The sequence below is a fragment of the Erythranthe guttata genome, chromosome 5 (assembly GCF_056151865.1).
Source record: "Erythranthe guttata isolate IM_541 chromosome 5, IM_541, whole genome shotgun sequence".
In the NCBI taxonomy this organism is placed as follows: Eukaryota; Viridiplantae; Streptophyta; class Magnoliopsida; order Lamiales; family Phrymaceae; genus Erythranthe; species Erythranthe guttata.
In genome coordinates, this window is record NC_142537.1 from 9,926,231 (window position 1) to 9,944,846 (window position 18,616).

Here is an 18,616-nt window from a genome sequence, read left to right on the forward strand (position 1 = left end):
TATAAACGTCGCAAACACAAAAATCTAATTTATTATAAAACATCGACTTTTTGCGACGAAAACGTTTTTCGTCGCCCATGTAGCGACGAAACGGAGAATTCGTCGCAGCGTTTGCGACGGGATGATTGGCGACGAATTCTGACCCCCATTGCGACGCAATATGAATCGTCGCGGGAGTCCTAATTTCGTCGCAAGAGTCCTCGTTTCGTCGCAATATTTCGTCGCCTGTGGCCGGTTTTCTACTAGTGGCATCAACAATTTTGTTGTTAGGTATTAGTTGACACTTAGCCCATTTGAGCATTGACTTTTGAAAATTTCATTGAAATATTGTCCAAATAGTGAGTATAGATGTTTGGTATTAGTTGGAACTTAGTCATTAATTTATGGTCATCTCAATGAGATAAAATTATTTGTATTTATGCAGCAATTGTACTATTGTTTGCGTTTCTGGAAATATTATTTGCATTGTGCATAAATAGTTTGTTGGAATTAGATGATTTTGGCTTGACTTTTGTAATAATTGGCATTTATATAGTAATTTGTAGAAATGTATAATTGTATAATGCATTACATTATTCCAAAAGTTTCATTCATTACATTTGATGTGGCATATATACATGATTTTTGGCAAGAGTGTTCGAAAATAAGAATAATAAAAAATATAATGGTGCAATAAAAGTTTACGGGAGTTTGGGGACAACGCCCCCGATTTTTTTAATACTACATATACATGACATAATAGAAATACGTAATAACTTCGAATTTAAAAAGATTATTTGCAAATTTTGGGATAATTTAGGAAATATTTAATTTAGACAAAAAATTAATGAAAATATTAAAAGAGCGGGAAATAAATTAAAGTTGTAAGTAGCAAAATAAGTATTTTATTTGCGGATTTTGATTTTCTGAAATAAAAAAAAATACCCACGTAGTTGGAAATTTAGAAAATAGTTGAAATATATATAAAATATGAAGAATTTTTGAATAATTTAGAAAATGTTTACAGAGAAGATTGGCGAAAATGTTCAAGGAGGGATTACAAAAATTAAAGTTGGCAAGTAGCAAAATATATATTTCATTAGCAAATTTTGATTTTTGAAATATAAAAAATACCCACATGTTTGAAAATTTAAAAAAACAATTGAAATATTTATATGTGATTGTAGGATAAAAGCCAAATTTGAAAGTCAAATTGTAATTAATACATGTACAAAGAAAAACTAGAAAATAAAAAGCATAGGCAGAATAGTTAGAAATTAATCTGATTAATACACATAAGGAAAAATTATAAATTAAAAAAAACATTTGTTGACTATTTTTTTTGGAAAATGTGGGATAACCCTAGTTTTGAAAATATATATGGATAGGTCTAATGGATTTTTCTTCCGTAGTCAAAAACCTAAATTCTAATCTTAATTTGACAGACCACCGGACAAATTGAAATACATGTTTTACCCTTTTAGTTACAATTCAAACCCTAACCCATATTTTCTCTTATCCACAGACCTACTCTCTCAGCCGTCATTCTTACTCTCTCTCTCTCTCTCTCTCTCTCTCTCTCTCTCTCTCTCTCTCTCTCTCTCTCTCTCTCTCTCTCTCTTCGGCACACAGCTCCCCGTGGCCACCTCTGCTTCCCCACCGCCTTGCGCCGCCCATCGTCGTTGCTTCCCCCCACCTCCTTGCACCGCCGCCGTTGCTCTCCCACAGCCTTACACCGTCGCCGCTGCTCCTCACACAACCTTGAGCAGCCGCCACTTTTCGTGTGCTCGACGCCAACCGTCTCTCTCTCTCTCTCTCTCTCTCTCTCTCTCTCTCTCTCTCTCTCTCTCTCTCTCTCTCTCTCTCTCTCTCTCTCTCTCTCTCTCTCTCTCTCATTCGATCTCTCTCTCACTTCGGCACACAGCTCTCCGTGGCCACCTCTGCTTCCCCACTGCCTTGCGCCGCCCATCGTCGTTGCTTCCCCCCACCCCCTTGCGCCGCCGCCGTTGCTCTCCCACAGCTTTACACCGCCGCCGCTGCTCCTCACACAACCTTGAGTCACCGCCACTTTTCGTGTGCTCGACGCCAACCGCCACTTTGAATCACTCGTCCAAATCGAATATAATGCCAAAAATATGATGGATGAGGGTTTGTTTGTTTTAAAACTCTTTGTACTTCCGTTTGAAGAAATGGTTTCTACGTTATTGTTTTAGTTTCTTCTCTTTTTTTGTTGAGGGATGGCTCAAACCAGATCTATTATTTCTTATAAAAAACACAGATCTACTATGTTTTTCAAGATCTGTGAACAATTAATATTAAAATCTTTTTCGTTGCATTAATTTGATTTTTTTATTTATTTTTATTCTTATCTTGTTAATTTTTGCTATAATTCATATGTAATTTATATTTTTGTATTTATTTGAAGATGATCCGAAATACCTCAAGTGTGAGAGCTTTGTTTGTCTGTAATAGAAACTTAATCAGTAGTGGTTTCTTAGATGGGTGATTTGGTTCGGGTGAATATACAGTTATATGTAGTCATACAGTCATATGTAGTCATGGCTACATACAACTATACATGACTAAAGAATTTGTAGTATACTATAGTCATTTGTAGTCTATTCCAGTACGGTAAATTTATCAAAAAAAACAAAAAATCATTGTTTTTTTTTGTATTTTTTCATGTAAATATAATTTGCATGTTCAATTTTGCTCTTTAACTCGTATTTTTTTGTCGCAGGTTTTGCTCTTTGTATAATTTTATGAGATGCAGAGAATAAGTTGCGGCGAAGTGCCTTGTGAAGTTGGATTCATACTGCAGTAGTCCAGACTTTATGTTACTATATATAACTATCGATAATTGTAGATAACTATAGTCACGTGTAGTAACATATAGTTATATGTATGCTATGTGTTTTTTAATGTATATTAATGCGTGTTCATGTTTGAAGATTATATGCATGTGATTGTATTTTTTCATGTTTTTTTGGGTTAGTTGATTTATAATAAAAAGATAAAAATTGTAAATTTTGTTGTTGGTGTAGATTAATTTTGGTGTAAAAAGACAGTACATGAATACATATAACTATACATGACTGTGTTATACTATAGTTACATGTAGTATACTATAATCATGTGTAGTCAATTTCAGTACAGTAATTTTTTCAAAAAAAAAAAATAAAAACTAACAATTAAAAAAAATTAAAAAAATAAAAATAAATAAAAAAATACAAAAGAGGGTATATATAAAAATAATAATAAAATAAACATTTATAGTTTTTTATTAAATTAATATATAAAAATGATAAATGCAGGCCCAAAAATGCTAAATGCTGGGGCGAAAATACTGAATGCAGTTGGTCGAAAATTGCAATTAAGGGTACAATAGTACTTTTGCCTCTACAGGGGTATCTCAAAGGAAGAATTTTAGGGGTAGACCTATCCCTATATATTTTCCATACTAGGGGTGTATATCAAATGGTTGTTTTAGTTAAAATTTGGCGACATTTGATTTAATAGAGATATTTTGAGGGATTTGATTTGATTAAGGGTATTTTTGCCATAATAAATATAATTAATTTATTAAAATATGGAGATTTTGAATTGGATCTATTCACGTAAACTATAATATAGATGGAGCTATATCAAATTGCCCCTTTATAAAATTCGGTGATCTTATACTTTGAAAGAGATCTCACAAAGATTCGGAAGCATTCTGAAATATTCAAAACTTCTTTAACTTTCGAAATTTTAGAAATTTCAAATTTTATAAAGCTTTTGGAATTGGAATAGATTTCTAAATCCTGTATGCAATTGGAATTGAAATTGATTTTGTATTACGAAAAAGAATATATATTACTTTTTTTAAAAAATGTAGATTCCGATTTGCTCCATCAGATTTTCACTTTCTGGCTTTCACCACGAACCGACACTCACTCACTCTTGGATTCAATGAAATTAGGAATTTCGTGGTAATGTGATTTATTTTTACAGAGTCCGTTTGACCATATTTTTGGTGTCACTACTCAGTAGTACTGCACTAACACTGCCAAAAAATATTGACAGCCCCAAAAATGACCATCATGTAAGATTGCAGTGGTAGTTTTTAGCCTTTAATGTGACTGCCAAAACTTGGTCACATTCAACCTTTGGTTAGGTGTCCAAACCTGGGACCATTTCAGACATTTGCAAAAACCTCAAATGGTCTATACTTGACTTTTGACATTATCCATCTCCATTGGGGTTCGAGCTGCAGTCGCAATCGCAAGCAACCAATGTTTGACCATGGTCATCCACCTCTCTCTCTCTCTGCACGCCCTCGTTGTGGTCACATATTGAGCATGTCTTGAATACGAGTATTAATGTTTTTTGATATATTGAACGTATATCAAATACATGTAAGATTACATTTTCACAAATCGGGTGTTAACGAAAACCTACATTGCAAGTATGTAGTCAAGGGATGGGATAATTTTTCGACCTGATTTTGAATGTTGAACCAAAAGATATTGCCTCCCTCTACGAACACAGTCCGTGATACTAATTTAGGCCCGTTTTTCTAGTTTTCAGAATGAAATTAATCAAGATAAGATTATTGCAATTCTATCAAGGTTCAATTGTACATTTGGACTAGCTTGTCCAATAATATTCCAAACAAGCTCAATTAAAGTTAACGGATTAACGTCTTACGGGATAAATATGTCGACAAAATGTTGTTAGAATGTACGCTACATTATTGCAATGGTCTGGTGTTAGGATACTAATAACAAAAGGTAGAATTGTGAAAAATTGAATTATGGAAAGCCCCCTCTAATTGTGGACCATGTTTAGTTGAAATATATGCCACAAATTCAGTGATTAATGACCTGGTCTAAGACCCATATATATAAGTAAATGGTTCTTCCAACTTTTATCAACAAAGCCATCATCATCATTATCTGTATTAGGGACAGGACCACCTTAGTTTCTGCAAAACTCTAAATTATTGCAGTAAAAGTATTCACATTCAGCACAGAAAGAATTCATCAAAGACGCATGAATCTCTCTCTCTCTCTCTCTCTCTCTCTCTCTCTCTCTCTCTCTCTCTCTCTCTCTCTCTCTCTCTCTCTCTCTCTCTCTCTCTCTCTCTCTCTCTCTCTCTCTCTCTCTCTCTCTCTCTCTCTCTCTCTCTCTCTCTCTAGGATGCAGAAAATTGGGATGGGATTAGATCCGTTTGGTTCCCTAAATAGGCCAATAGCTAGAGCCGACATTTCATATCAGATTATTGTTGTTGTAACTTGTAAGCACTTTACATTGATGTGCCCATTCCACCTAATCACCACCCACAACCAGAGTTAATTTCACCCACGTTAATTGCATGCCAATACTAATTTACTAGATGATGAGCATGACATGTGATTAGTTGTGTCTAATCAAACTTCAAACCAAACCTTGCCAATAAAAATCAAATCTCTGTCAAATCTAACAAGTAACTTCGCATGCTCAATGCCCACTTGACAAACTCTAGCTTAATTAACTTGGATATATTAAACAATAAGTGGGGAAGCCGGGGTGGGGTGGGGTTTCTTTACTATAATTAATTGTTTTGTATTTTATTTTTGTGTTGTGCTCTATAATTTTTAACAATGTAGTTTTATTTTATAAATAAAATTAATGGCAAATTACAACCACCCTGGTTTATGGCTAAATTATGAAAAAAAAAACCCAACTTGTTTGGATAATTACAGCCACCCCATCCTTTTAAATATTTTTTCGTGAAATTTATGCAATTCGGTTATTTACCAAGCCAAATCCTATATTCAATTTGGTAAGCGGTATAAAATGTTGGCGTACCGAAATTTCGGTTCGATTTTACCGATTTAACGTCCCAAAATTTATCACTGGAGGGATTTTTCGTAAGATAATACATAGTTGAGGGGTAGTTGTAATTACACAAACAAAATGGAATTTTTTGTATTTTAACCATACCTCAAGAGAGGCCCTAATTTGCCCTAAAATTAATTATTTTTAATTGAAGATAACAAAGAAAAATAATAAAAGAGAGTAACAAATTTGATAAGAAAGTTACAAATTGTGACTAAATGGAAAAAAAATTCCAAGTGTCGTTCGAGCTTTAATAATACCGTTATCACTTCGAACATAATTTTGATCATTTTTAATTCCAAATTTTGCAAAACCCAAAAAATAGAATTTGTAGTATTCTGAGTTAGTTTCCTAATCCAACTTGAACCACCAAAATTGGATGTCGGACGAGAAAGATATACATGAATCAATGGATACTGCCCACAACATTGATGTACTGAAGTATCTAAAATTCAAAATGAGACTCATTCATACATAACTTTGTCACACGGCATCCAATCTAGCGGAATTAAGTTGGATTAGAAAACTAATCCAAAGGACTACAGTTTTCGTGCTTCGAATTTTGCCAAAATCAAAATAAAAGTATGCCAAAATCAGGTTCGAAGTCAAAACGACATTAGTAAAACTGAAACGACATTTAACATTTCAGTATTATTATACCCTTTATATTTATTTAGTCCTCCCAATTTTTCTAATTTATTTCACCCAAAATTTAAATTAATTCGAAAAGAAAATCCTAAATTTTTTGTTTTTTCTCTTTTTTTCTTTTCATGTCTTCTGATTTCGTCAAAAGAAAAACAAAATCCTATTTTTTTCAAGGGCTCTCTCCGGGAATCCCTGAAAATTCAAACACAGTCGTCATTCTTAAAACAATCATTGTTATCACAATTTTTTTTACATTATCTTTTAATGTATATTCGGCCGATAAAATCCTGGCTACGGCAAACAATGTTTTTTTTGGTGAACATGTATAAAAAATGTGCATCATTGAACAATAATTAAAGTTGAAAATTGCAAGGGAACCAATTATTAGTAAATTCCAACAACTTGTGATTAATTAGTATTATACACATTCAACAAATGCAGAATAATGGAAAGACAATAATCTAAGGTTTTCCAAACAGCAAGGATTATGATAAACACTTTAGGCCCAAGATCTACAGACCACCTTCTGCCCAAGAAAGAAAACATAGAGCGCGCAGTGGTCCGAAAAATGAAGCATAGCCCAAGAACTTGCTATCGGAACAAAGAAATCAGCTAAAGGCATCTCTCCTGTACAGAGGTACATGCATGATAATTAAGATTGTTGATTCAGATCCAGACGTACCGAAGATACCAGTCAAACCAAGCCAACCACACATATTTTCTCCATAATTATTTTCATAACAGCGTCGAAAGTGACAAAATTTAAGGCCAATCACTTGTTTTATAACAGTTGAATCATTATATTTATTATTATGTAGAGTCTTAGTCATTTATTCACAATTATGTTGACATATCCCCACTCTAACAAGCCCTGCTGCAAATTTACGTTTATTTTTATCAAATTTTATCCAAACTCAAAAGGATGCGAATAAAAACCACAAGCATATTCATTCATCACAAGTAACAAGTCTGAACTATTGAATAAACCAACTAGAAAAAAGGGTTGGTTCTTGAAACCAACCTATTTTCAGTGACTTAAATTTCAACTACTTTATACTCTTCAACACATTTATATCAATCACATTATATTTTTTATTTTTTTGGTAATGAAGAAGCCCGCAGCCAACCATTAGGTTGCGTTTAGGGATGGCAATTTGACCCGCCCCGACGGATCCCCGCTCCGCCCTGCCCCGAAATTTTCGGGTATTACCCGCCCCGAAAAAAAATGGGGCGGGTATGGGGATTGAAATTTTTTTTTGACCGGGTACGGGTACGGGGATGGGTTTGCCTATACCCGCCCCGTAGATCCGCCCCGTACCCGTCCCTGTACCCGCCCCGCATTATTTATATATATAACATATATTTTTTAATTATAATATTAAATATAAATAATTAAATAGTAGTAATATATTAAATATTAGTTAAAAATGGGGATTTTTAGGTTTCCATTATATAATTAAATATTAGTATTATAATTAAATAATGATTTATTTGTTGAAATAAACCTTTAAATTATAAGTAAAGTGCATATTTATTTATTAAAAAAAAAAAGAAAAAAAAAATAGACGGGGATTTTTACCCGCCCCGATACCCGTGGGGATTTTATGGGGCGGGTATGGGGATTCTTTTAATACCCGTGGGGATTTTTAATGGGGATGGGGATGGGGATGGGGATTTCCATTGCGGGGCGGGGATGGGGATTGCAAAACCCGCCCCATACCCGCGCCCCATTGCCATCCCTAGTTGCGTTGTATGGGTTGTAGTTCTAGAACAGTTTACAGTTCGAATGGAACTAATTCAACTCATAAAGCATAAAAGAAATTCGACCAAAGGGTTACAAAAACATAAGCACAACAAATGGCCCATCAAGCAAAATAACTAGAACAGATAACGGGCTCAGCAAACTATGACAAACAAGTAAGAAATAAAAGAATAGACAACCATTACCGATTCATAGGAACCACTGCAAAAATTGAAAAAGACTAATAAGATCAAAAACATGGATAATAAGAGAAAGCACAATAGTGATTTCTTAAGTGCTTCAGAAAATGTGACTTATCGAGGCATACATTTTGGCTTTAGAAAATAACAATCACGATAACAGAGTGTACGAGTTAAGGATTTGAGATCCAAAAGCTTCAATCAAAGTAATGTTTGTAATATATAAGGCACGTACTAATTCTTCTTGAACTCCTTTCATTTTCTTCATTAAAGTTTGAAGAACACTCTTCATTGCATTGGCATTCCGATTCCGTTACATTTAAACAATTTGTTGGTGAAATTTCTTTCACAATCTAACACAGACTGAAAGTAACTCACTCATCCATAAACCACAATAAGCAAAAGTATGCAAACTACAATCTGTTTACTTGCTTATCAGTTATCACTCATCTTTTAGAAGAATAGTTATAAATATTACGCAGTGCACTTTGATCTATTTGAACCTTAAATCACCATCAAATTGCATAATGTTTATTAATTAAACTTAGAAATTGCCTTTTGCATAGAAATTCGATTGGAATGGTCCGACTGGTAGCAGTTTCCGCAAAAATCGTGATTATCTGTGCCTTACGAGGATAAATCTTAACAGTTATGTGAAGAACATGATTATTGACAATAAAAAGGGCTCCCGGTAATAGACTAGGCAATTAACTTTTTTAGTTAGCAAAGATTTCATATTTGCATGGTTCTCCATTCCAGTTCGATGAGTGTCCACACTGACTTGTATAAGCCTATATACAAGTATATAAGATATATAATTTGTAATGGTGATTTCCTTGCACCCGTAACCGGAACATTAAACAACACTTTCTCCGAGATTCTATTCTAAGAATGCTTCCGGAATAACATCAGCAACACATAATCAAATCCACATGCACTAGAGAAAAATATAAATATTTCTATACACAATTCAAATATTTCAATTCAACTCATATAAAGAAATTTGATTAAATACAGAAAAAAAAGGAAATACGAAATCAATGTCAGAAATTCAAATAAAGAAATTCGTGAACCTAGCAAAGAAACCGAAGGATGATTTTCTTTCAAATTCCCTTTGCTGCTACAAATTCTTTGGTATTCAAAATTGTCGACCAACCATAGTACTCTATCACACATCCATACTTGTCTTCGATTATTTGTTAACGTCTATTGCTCATATTAGTCTTTGTTATCGCTTTATCTATTGCCCAACCGATTGACGACACTACTACCAATGCCCATTTTTCTTTGTTCTTATTTTCTCACTCTAATAGTTTTTCCATAAGAGAATCAAGAAGGTAAAGTAAAGAAAATAGTATAATGTTCAAAATGTCCGAGTACCTAAGAAACATCTATGGTAATCGACTAATAGATGGAATATTCTCTTTTCGTATTCTATTGTTCAACACAGTGATTTCTGATCGTGTAAATAGAGAAAAAAGTGTATCTTGTTCTTTACTCAATTTACAGAAAAGGAGAACCGTCTTACGATCTATAATCCGACAAAAGGAGCCGTATAACTGTGGTTATATCAGAGTTTTACGGAAAAAAGAAGAGCAGACAAAATAACAAATACAATAGATAACGGGATGAGTCACGCCAAACACGAAAACGTCCTCACAATGACAGAAGTGCAATTGCAAAGATTGGTACATAAGTAGAAACATATAAATTTAAATTTAAATTTAAATTAACAGGATTAGCTATTGAATATCATCAAAAATTAATTCTGAATTGCATAAGGTTATGTAATACAAAATAGGAAACGAAAAGGACTAGTAAATCTTCTTAGGCCGCGTTTGGTTGCCAACATAAGATTAGCCAGCATAAGATTAAAGAATCTAATGAAACCCAATTATATTATTGAACCTTCGATGATCCAATAAAAAAACATGTCTAGAAGGCATGATAACATAATATTTGTGGGTCGACCCGGCAATACTACGAAACATCAAACAAAGTCGAATATTTAGTTAATCATGGCTAATCTCCTCAACCAAACGAGGCCTTAATCAATTGAGCTCAGACCAAAACTGAAATGCAAGTGCAAATAAAAAGAACTTACATTTAAGGCGATGTCATCGAATAAACCACGAGCTCAAGTTGTCATAATTAAGAAGTCGAAAAACAAGCATCCCTTCAATCACACCCAAAATCCCACCGAACACAACATCAAGCACGAAATGCCGGCCGAGAAGCACTCTAGAAACCGACGTAACGAAAGCCCAAATCCCCACCGCAACAGCAAAATACTCCACAACCACACTCTTTGCATACAAATTCAATACCTTGATAAGCATAATTTCTCGAATATGATTCGAATAGAGGAAGCAAAATGTGGCGATGAACGAAACCCTAGAAGAGTGGCCACTAGGGAAAGACCAGTGGTCAACGGCAAATGAGAGAAACATGTTCTTGTTGTAAACAGGGCGTGGCCGTTGGATTAGGTGCTTGATTAGCCCGATTAAGACGAGGTCTAATAGGGATCCGATTAGGAGGTTTATTAGGAGATTAGCGGTGGGGGTTAGGGTTACAGTTGTGCTTGTGAGGGTGGCGATGGGGGTTGTGGTGAGGAGAATTGAGAGGATGATTGGGAAGAAGAGGCGGCCATCGCCGGAGAGCTCTAGGGATTTCAGGAGAGAGAAAGGGAGGATGGGCTGAAAGAAGGTGTAGAGTTTGAGGGATACGGCGGTATCGAGGATGATCAGGCGGCGGAGGACGGTGGGAGGGATTGATTGCGGTGGTGCTTTTGATTCCATGATTTTCGGATTTGCCTCAGCCACGACACCTGGTACCGCTCATGGCTTCTAATGGAAATTTTGTAATTTTATTATTTTTTTCTTTTTTTCTTTCTTGCACAAATATTAAAATAGCACTGTTCTAAAAAAAATTGGTCGAGGTAGTCGATTAATCGGTCTTCGAGGCGGAGGCGGTCACAAACCTTTACGATTTTTGGGTAAATGTTTGAAAGATCGGTTTTTGACCCGTGGGTTAGTTTGGTTTGAGGCGGCTTGGCGCGGTCAAACTTCTGTGGCGAAAAAGGGTCAAAAATCGATTTTTTTTTTTTAACTTTTCTAATTCAAAATAAAAGTTCGGTATTTAATAAAAAAAAATGAGTTTATGTTTAATAGGGGTGTGCACGGCTCAATTCTGTTTTTGGCTAAAACCGAACATGAACCGAATATATTGATTTTTCTAAAATAAAAAAACCATATATGGCGGTTTTTTATCTATTCTTTCTTTTGGTTTCGGTATTTTTAAGTTCAAGATTAACTAACTTTATATTCAAGTTATATAAACAAAAGAATTCAATTACAATTACTTTCACAAGTAACTAATGGGATGAAAATATAAAATATTTATTATGCTTCATTTAGATTATGATTTATGCTTCATAGGACTTATCGTAATTTAGATTATGTATTATGCTTCATTTTTTTTTCTACTTTCATCAACCAAATTACTAAAATTCATGAACTTAAATAAAATTTTAGCTACTAAATAAATAAAATACAATGTCTCAATTTATGAACAAATAATGCATTCCATTTGTAGGAAGATAGAAAGTAAAAATTAGGGTAAAATAATGCATATATTATATAAAATGAAGTCAATTTTTTATAGTTTCGGTTCGGTTCGGTAATTTACCCTTTTCAACATACCGAACCGAATAATTCGGTATTTCAAAAATAAAAAAACGTACATATGGTTTGCTATTCGGTACGGTTTGAAAGGGCTCGGTTTTTCGGTTTTTTTGCTCACCTCTAATGCTTTATTTTGTTTTTTGTTATTTTTTATTATTAAAGAACCTAATGATATATACTTGTAATATTTTAAGAATATATTTAAATTCAAAAGATTTGCATTATTTTTTTGTATTTTATAACTATTTTTATTGTATTATTATCTTATTATTCTTAAATTTTTATTATGTTATTATGATATATAAATGATGGAGATATAACTATGTTTAAATATATTTGTATATATATTTGAGTAATTATAATTATATCTATTTAAATTTTAAAAACTGATTTATTTACCATTTATCGCCGACTAATCACCGCCGCACCGATTAATCGTGAGTCGGTGTCTAACCGTCTCCGGTCCGATTACCGCTTTTTACAACCTTGATTTTTAGTAATACTCAACGGATACATTTTTTCCTTAAGTATACTCAACGCATAATTTTTTTTCTTTCATTGAAAAACATTACTAAAATAATTAGGGACTATCAGTGAGAACCCCTGTAGCATTTTTTTAATGGGAAAATATGCAATCCCCCTTAAACCAAAAATATTATGAGTTAAATCCATTTAACTATCAAGACTTTTACCAACACCCAAAGTCCAATTTCAATTAGTGAAACCCCCCTCAACAAGCGTGATAAGACGAAACTACCATTATCCGTAGTTTTTAAAATAATTGCAATAAATTCTATAATCATCTCACGTGATTGTAGTATTACATTAACTCTCTTTTTATATCTCCCTACGTTCTCTATCTTTCTCTTACAATTTCTCTTTTTTTCTTCAGATCCATAAACCGCCGCCGCGCTCCTTCCTCCAGATTTACACCGCCGCCGTGTTAGAGTAGCTGACCAACAAGTCATGTGGCTGTGGTCTTTTCGTTTATTCTTGTATAAATAATCCTTTTTCGTATAAATGATAACACACATTCGCATTCTATATCTTTGTCCCTTGTACAAACATAGATATAGTCCTTGCAATTATTACAATTACTTATAATTGATCTTTTATGATCGTGAGATATTTACTTAAGTATTATAACTGTTAAACCGTGTTCCTACTCGAAGGGTTACGCCACCAATGAGGATGTCGGCCTTTCCCATTAAGAGACTAGCACTTAGTGTATGTTTACTGCGTTTCATCAGTAAACGGTATTGTGATATCGGCATGCATAAGTGGGTGCTCGTAAGTTGACGAGTTCACTGAACTCCATCATCCTAGAAATCTCTAAGTGGTTCGCAATAATCGAGTAGAGATCTCTATGATATAGTTGTACACCATTAGTCCTTAAAACCTAGACATCACCGTTACTTCACTAGAGGGCCAGCTGTATCGTGACCTGTCCCTGAGTTCCACCGAGGACCGCCCCAAGGGCCAGTGTTCGTGTAGTCGGAAATCTAGTAGAAGGTCTATGCATTGTACTCGGGGATTCGATCGGTTGAATAGTCTTGGATGCCCTGTGTGTTCTCATAGTTTGTAATCTTTAAAGTCTCTGGCCAGAGCTGACTAAGTGATGATTAGAGAATTCGATTCTCTAAGTCATGCACGTATCGATTACAACACTTAGAACGATCGCACAATTATTGAACTACTAAGGAGGTCTTGATGAACCAATGCCTCTAGTTCAATCGGGACATATGAATCGAAGGGATCGTACTATACATTAATTATATCACACGGTTCTTGCAGGGACATCATTTGTATCTAGGGAATCATGATGCGTAGTTGCTAGACGCCAATCTTGATTCGTTGGGTGATTAAATTGAAACGAGATTCATCTTTATTGTAAATCTAGGGACGAGTTTAAACCACAAAAAGTTGTGGACCCAGGGCTAGCTTTTACACATGTACCATCGATGGTCACTCTGCTTGTGCACTCGAGTTCTTTGAATAAACGGTCAAAGATAAAATTGTTTAATCTTTGCATAATTGGAAGTCAATATGATTGAGTCGAATACTTGTAATTTGGAATTATGAATGAGAATTCGAAAAGGAAAGAACTAGGGGAACATCTTAGTGAACTTTCTACATTGGGTAGTTTCAAATTTAGAAGGTCCACTCAATTAGGGTTTCCGGTTTTAAAAATTGGAAATTGAGAATTGGAATTCTTAATGAGGAGGACGTTTCAATGATTCCGAAAATATAATTGTTATAATTTTCCAATCATTGAGTTGTGAGAAACGAGCGAAGAAAGACTTATAACGAACTTAAGTTGTTGGGCTCGGTCCAACTTAAGCCTGTTAGGGCTTTTACAGAGGACACTATAAATATAAGATTTATAGGTCTTGCACAAAAGACAAGGCACAAAAACCCTAGCCACTCACTCCTCACGTCCGCTGCCATCCACCACCGCCGTTGTCGTCTTCACCTTGCCTCGTTGCCGGAATCGACGCCCACGCGCCGATACTATTCGGTAGTTCTATCCTTTGTTTTGTTGTTTCGTTTTATTCTGACTTTTGCATGTCTAGTGCCACATATCAGTTGAATTCGGTATACAAGGTGAAATCCGAGAGGAGGAAGACAAAGGAGTCGATCTGCCGAAACGCCGCCGCCGAACTGCCGCTGCACGCGCCCTCACGCTCCGCCGCTGATCCGCGCGTCCGCCGCCGTCGCTTCTGTTAGAGTAGGTGACCAACAAGCCAACCTGTGGCTGTGGTCTTTCGTATTTATTATTGTAATAAACGAACCTTTATTCGTATTAATGATAAAACACCTTGGCATTCTATATCTTTGTCCCTTTGTCACAAGCATAGATATAGTCCTTACAGTTATTACAAGTACTAGTAATTGATCGTTAGGATCGTGAGATATTTACTTAAGTATTATAACTGTTAAACGTGTTCCTAGTCGAAGGGTTACGCCACTAATGAGGATATCGGCCTTTCCCATTAAGACTAGCACTTAGTGTATGTGTACTGCATCTCATCAGTAAACGGTATTGTGATATCGGCATGCATAAGTGGGTGCTCGTAAGTTGACGAGTTCACTGAACTCCCTCACCCTAGAAATCTCTAAGTGGTTCCCAATAATCAAGTAGAGATATCTATGGTATAGTTGTACACCATTAGTCCTTATGACCTAGACATCACCGTGACTTCACTAGAGGACCAGCTGTATCGTGACCTGTCCCTGAGTTCCACCGAGGACCATCCCAAGGGCCAGTGTTCGTGCAGTCCGAAATCTAGTGGGAGGTCTGTGCATTGTAGTCGGGGATTCGATCGCTAGAATAGTCTTGGATGTCCTGTGTGTTCTGAAAGTTTGTAATCATTCTAAGTCTCTGGCCAGAGCTGACTAAGTGATGATTAGAGAATTCGATTCTCTAAGTCATGCACGTAAGGATTACAACACTTAGAACGATCGCACCGTCATCGAACATATAAAGAGGTCTCGATGAACCAATGCCTCTAGTTCGATCGGGACATATGAATCGAAGGGACCGTACTGTACGTTAACTATATCTGAAGGTTCTTGCAGGCACTTCATTTGTATCTAGGGAATCATGACGCGTAGTTGCTAGACGCCAATCTTGATTCGTTGGGTGGTTAAGGTGAAACGAGTTTCATCTTAATCGTAACTCAAAAGGGACGAGTTTTGACCACAAAGGGTTGTGGGCCCACGGCTAGCTTACACCTGAACCATCGAGGGTCACACTGCTCGTGCACATGAGATCTTTGAATGAACGGTCAGAGATAAAATAGTTTATCTTTGCATGATTGGATGTCAATATGATTGAGTCCAACATTCATGATTTGGAATTATGAATGAGAATAAGAAAAGGAAAAGAATAGGCGAACGTGTTAGTGAACTTTCTAAATCGGGAAGTTTCCAAATTTAGAAAGTCCACTGAACTAGGGTTTCCACTTTTGGAAAGTTGGAAAATAAGAGATGGCACTCCTAATGACGAGGAAGTTATAATGATTCCGAAAATGCAATCGTTGAAATTTTTCGGTCATTGAATTGAGAGAGACGAGCAAGTAAAGGAACTAACGAGCTTAAGCTGTTGGGCCCAGTCCAACTTAAGCCCGCTAGGGTTTTATGCAAGGGACTATAAATACATGATTTATAGACCTTGCACACACACAACAAACCCTAACCCTAGCGGCCGTCCACCTCTCTCTCTCGCCCCCTCTCCCGCGCGGCCACCTCCGCCGTTGGCACCGCCCCGTCGCCGGAATCGGCCATCCCTTGGCCGATCCATTTCGGTATTCTTTTCTCCTTTCTTTTTCTTCCGTTAATTCTAACTACTTCGTGTCTAGTGCCACGTTTTAGTAGATCGAAGTATACGAGGTGAAATCCGAGAGGAGGAAGATCGTAGATCGAAGAACCAAGGAGCAACGCACGAGCCGAAGCCGCACGCTGCCCCACGCGCCGCCCCGGAAGTCCGCGCGTGAAGCTCACGCGCCGCCGTGGCCGTACACCGCCGCTGCTGCTGCTCAATTGCTGCCCCGATTCTACGGATTGGTTTCCGTAGTAATCACGACGTGCTAATCGCCCCTACCTCACGCTTCAAGAGGTAAACACACGAAACCCTAGTTTCGTTTTTGAGTTTCGTTTAATCTATGATTTCATGTTTTGCTTTGTATGATTTTATGTGATTATGTGTAATCGATTAAATCATTGCAAGCATGTTATTTGGTTTAAACGCGAGCATGTTAACTGTTTTAATTCGGCTGAAATTATTAGCATGTAAATCGTTTTTAATTTCGCTGGAAGCGCAAAGGTACGCAATTAATTGAATTTATTTTATCGGGCATGTTCTTATGTGCTTTAAAGTCGTTTAAATCGCACAAAATTTTTGTTTTCCGCTGCGTATGCGTGCCCGAAACCCAACAGTGGTATCAGAGCTCGTTGCGCAATTAATTGCGTTCGTTTTAATATGCATGTTCGATTTATTAAAGTAGTGATTGTCGTATTATGTAATTGGGAGTTTTCGTAAGTTTAAAATATTTTTGAAATATTGTTTAGAGTTTTTCCAGCTTTAAAATTGTTTAAAATTGGAAAATCGGATCTGAAATTATTTTTAAAACGTCGGTTTTTAATTGTTCGGATCGAACCGGTCGAACCGGCCGGTTCGATGGTTGTGTGCGGTTTAGTTGACCGAATCCACGTGGATTCGGGTCGGTCAGACCGGTTCTCGGTCCGACTGACCCGGCCCACTGATTTGGGTCAGCTGGACCGGGCAGAACCGGACCGCTTCGGTCCGAACCGGTCAGACCGGTTGGACCGAACCGGTTCACTGAAAAAAAAAAAAAAAAAAAAAAAAAAAAAAATTCAGATTTCTAAAATTAAACTTAAAACAAATTGATTTTAATTTTTGGAAAATTATTTTCAATTAATCCCAATTAGATAATTGGATCGACAATCATCTATTTTAGTAAATAGGTGTTAGATTAATTAAATTGATTTAAATTGTTAAATTGATTTCAATTAATAGAACACATATATAATATTGATTATAAATTCAACTTAATTAGTAGTACCTCAACGTTATTTGAATGATTTATGCTAGTTGAGGTTCTATAATTATTTTGAAAACTCGATAATTAATTAATGTAATTAATTATGTAGTTAGGTCGTATGTTCCTCTTAGGACAATATGCGTTTCCATATACCTTTAAAGAACATAGATGTAGGAATCACATAGACCAATCCATAACCTTCTGATGAGATAAAACACTTTAATTAAAAATCCCTCATTCTTTTAATTAAGAATCATTTCAAGCTATAAAGAAAAACCCAATCTGTTGAGTTATTTCTTTCCTTCTGCCAACGGTTGGATTATGTGTAGCCCTTTACTATAGTGCAGTAAGCCGTGTTAGCGGGGAGTGCTATGGTAGAGTAAGCTGTAATTCAATTGACATAATGATGAAGGTAGCCATAGAAAAGGGTTATGTTGAATTAACGTGGTCGGCTAGATTAACTAGGGACTGCATTAGTTTGGCATAATCGAGTTCTATGAGCATCTTTGATTGGTAGGTTAGACTTGACACACGACGATTTTGATATTCGCGAGATTAACTTAGGTCATTATCAAGTGTGAGGAAAATTTAATTTAGGGTCATATTGTGGATATGATTGATTGTGATCTACCTTTGGGCAAATATAATCGGGCTAGATTAACTACGGGTTATATTTGTCTATTGGACCTAAAGCCCATTAAGAAAAATCAGTTTTCTCGTTTGTCTACTAGAGGGAAGTGGAACTCGATAAAATTAGTGGGAGAACAATTAAATAACATAAGTCCAAACATTTAATTGTAACAATCATTTAACGCGAATCTCTAATAATCCTCTTCTCTATATATCTCAGATAATCATGTCTAAGAATCCCATAATGTCAATCCTCGACAATAAACTCAATGGCCCTAATTACCTAGATTGGTTGCGTAGTCTTAAGCTTGT

General features: G+C 35.7%; 1 protein-coding gene across 1 annotated transcript; it reads right to left on the reverse strand.

The window, feature by feature from the left end:
• Positions 1-6,859: 6,859 nt before the first annotated feature.
• On the reverse strand, positions 6,860-11,327 carry LPPBETA (Phosphatidic acid phosphatase (PAP2) family protein). Its single transcript, XM_012972794.2, has 2 exons — positions 10,532-11,327; positions 6,860-7,113 (listed from the first exon to the last, which is right to left on the reverse strand). Exon 1 carries the CDS (start codon positions 11,223-11,225, stop codon positions 10,545-10,547), a length of 681 nt encoding a protein of 226 aa, XP_012828248.2. The 5' UTR covers positions 11,226-11,327; the 3' UTR covers positions 6,860-7,113; positions 10,532-10,544.
• Positions 11,328-18,616: the final 7,289 nt, after the last annotated feature.

Bases quoted from the DNA above. Each gene is read 5' to 3' on its own strand.
- LPPBETA (XM_012972794.2), bottom strand. From the start codon at position 11,225: ATGGAATCAAAAGCACCACCGCAATCAATCCCTCCCACCGTCCTCCGC.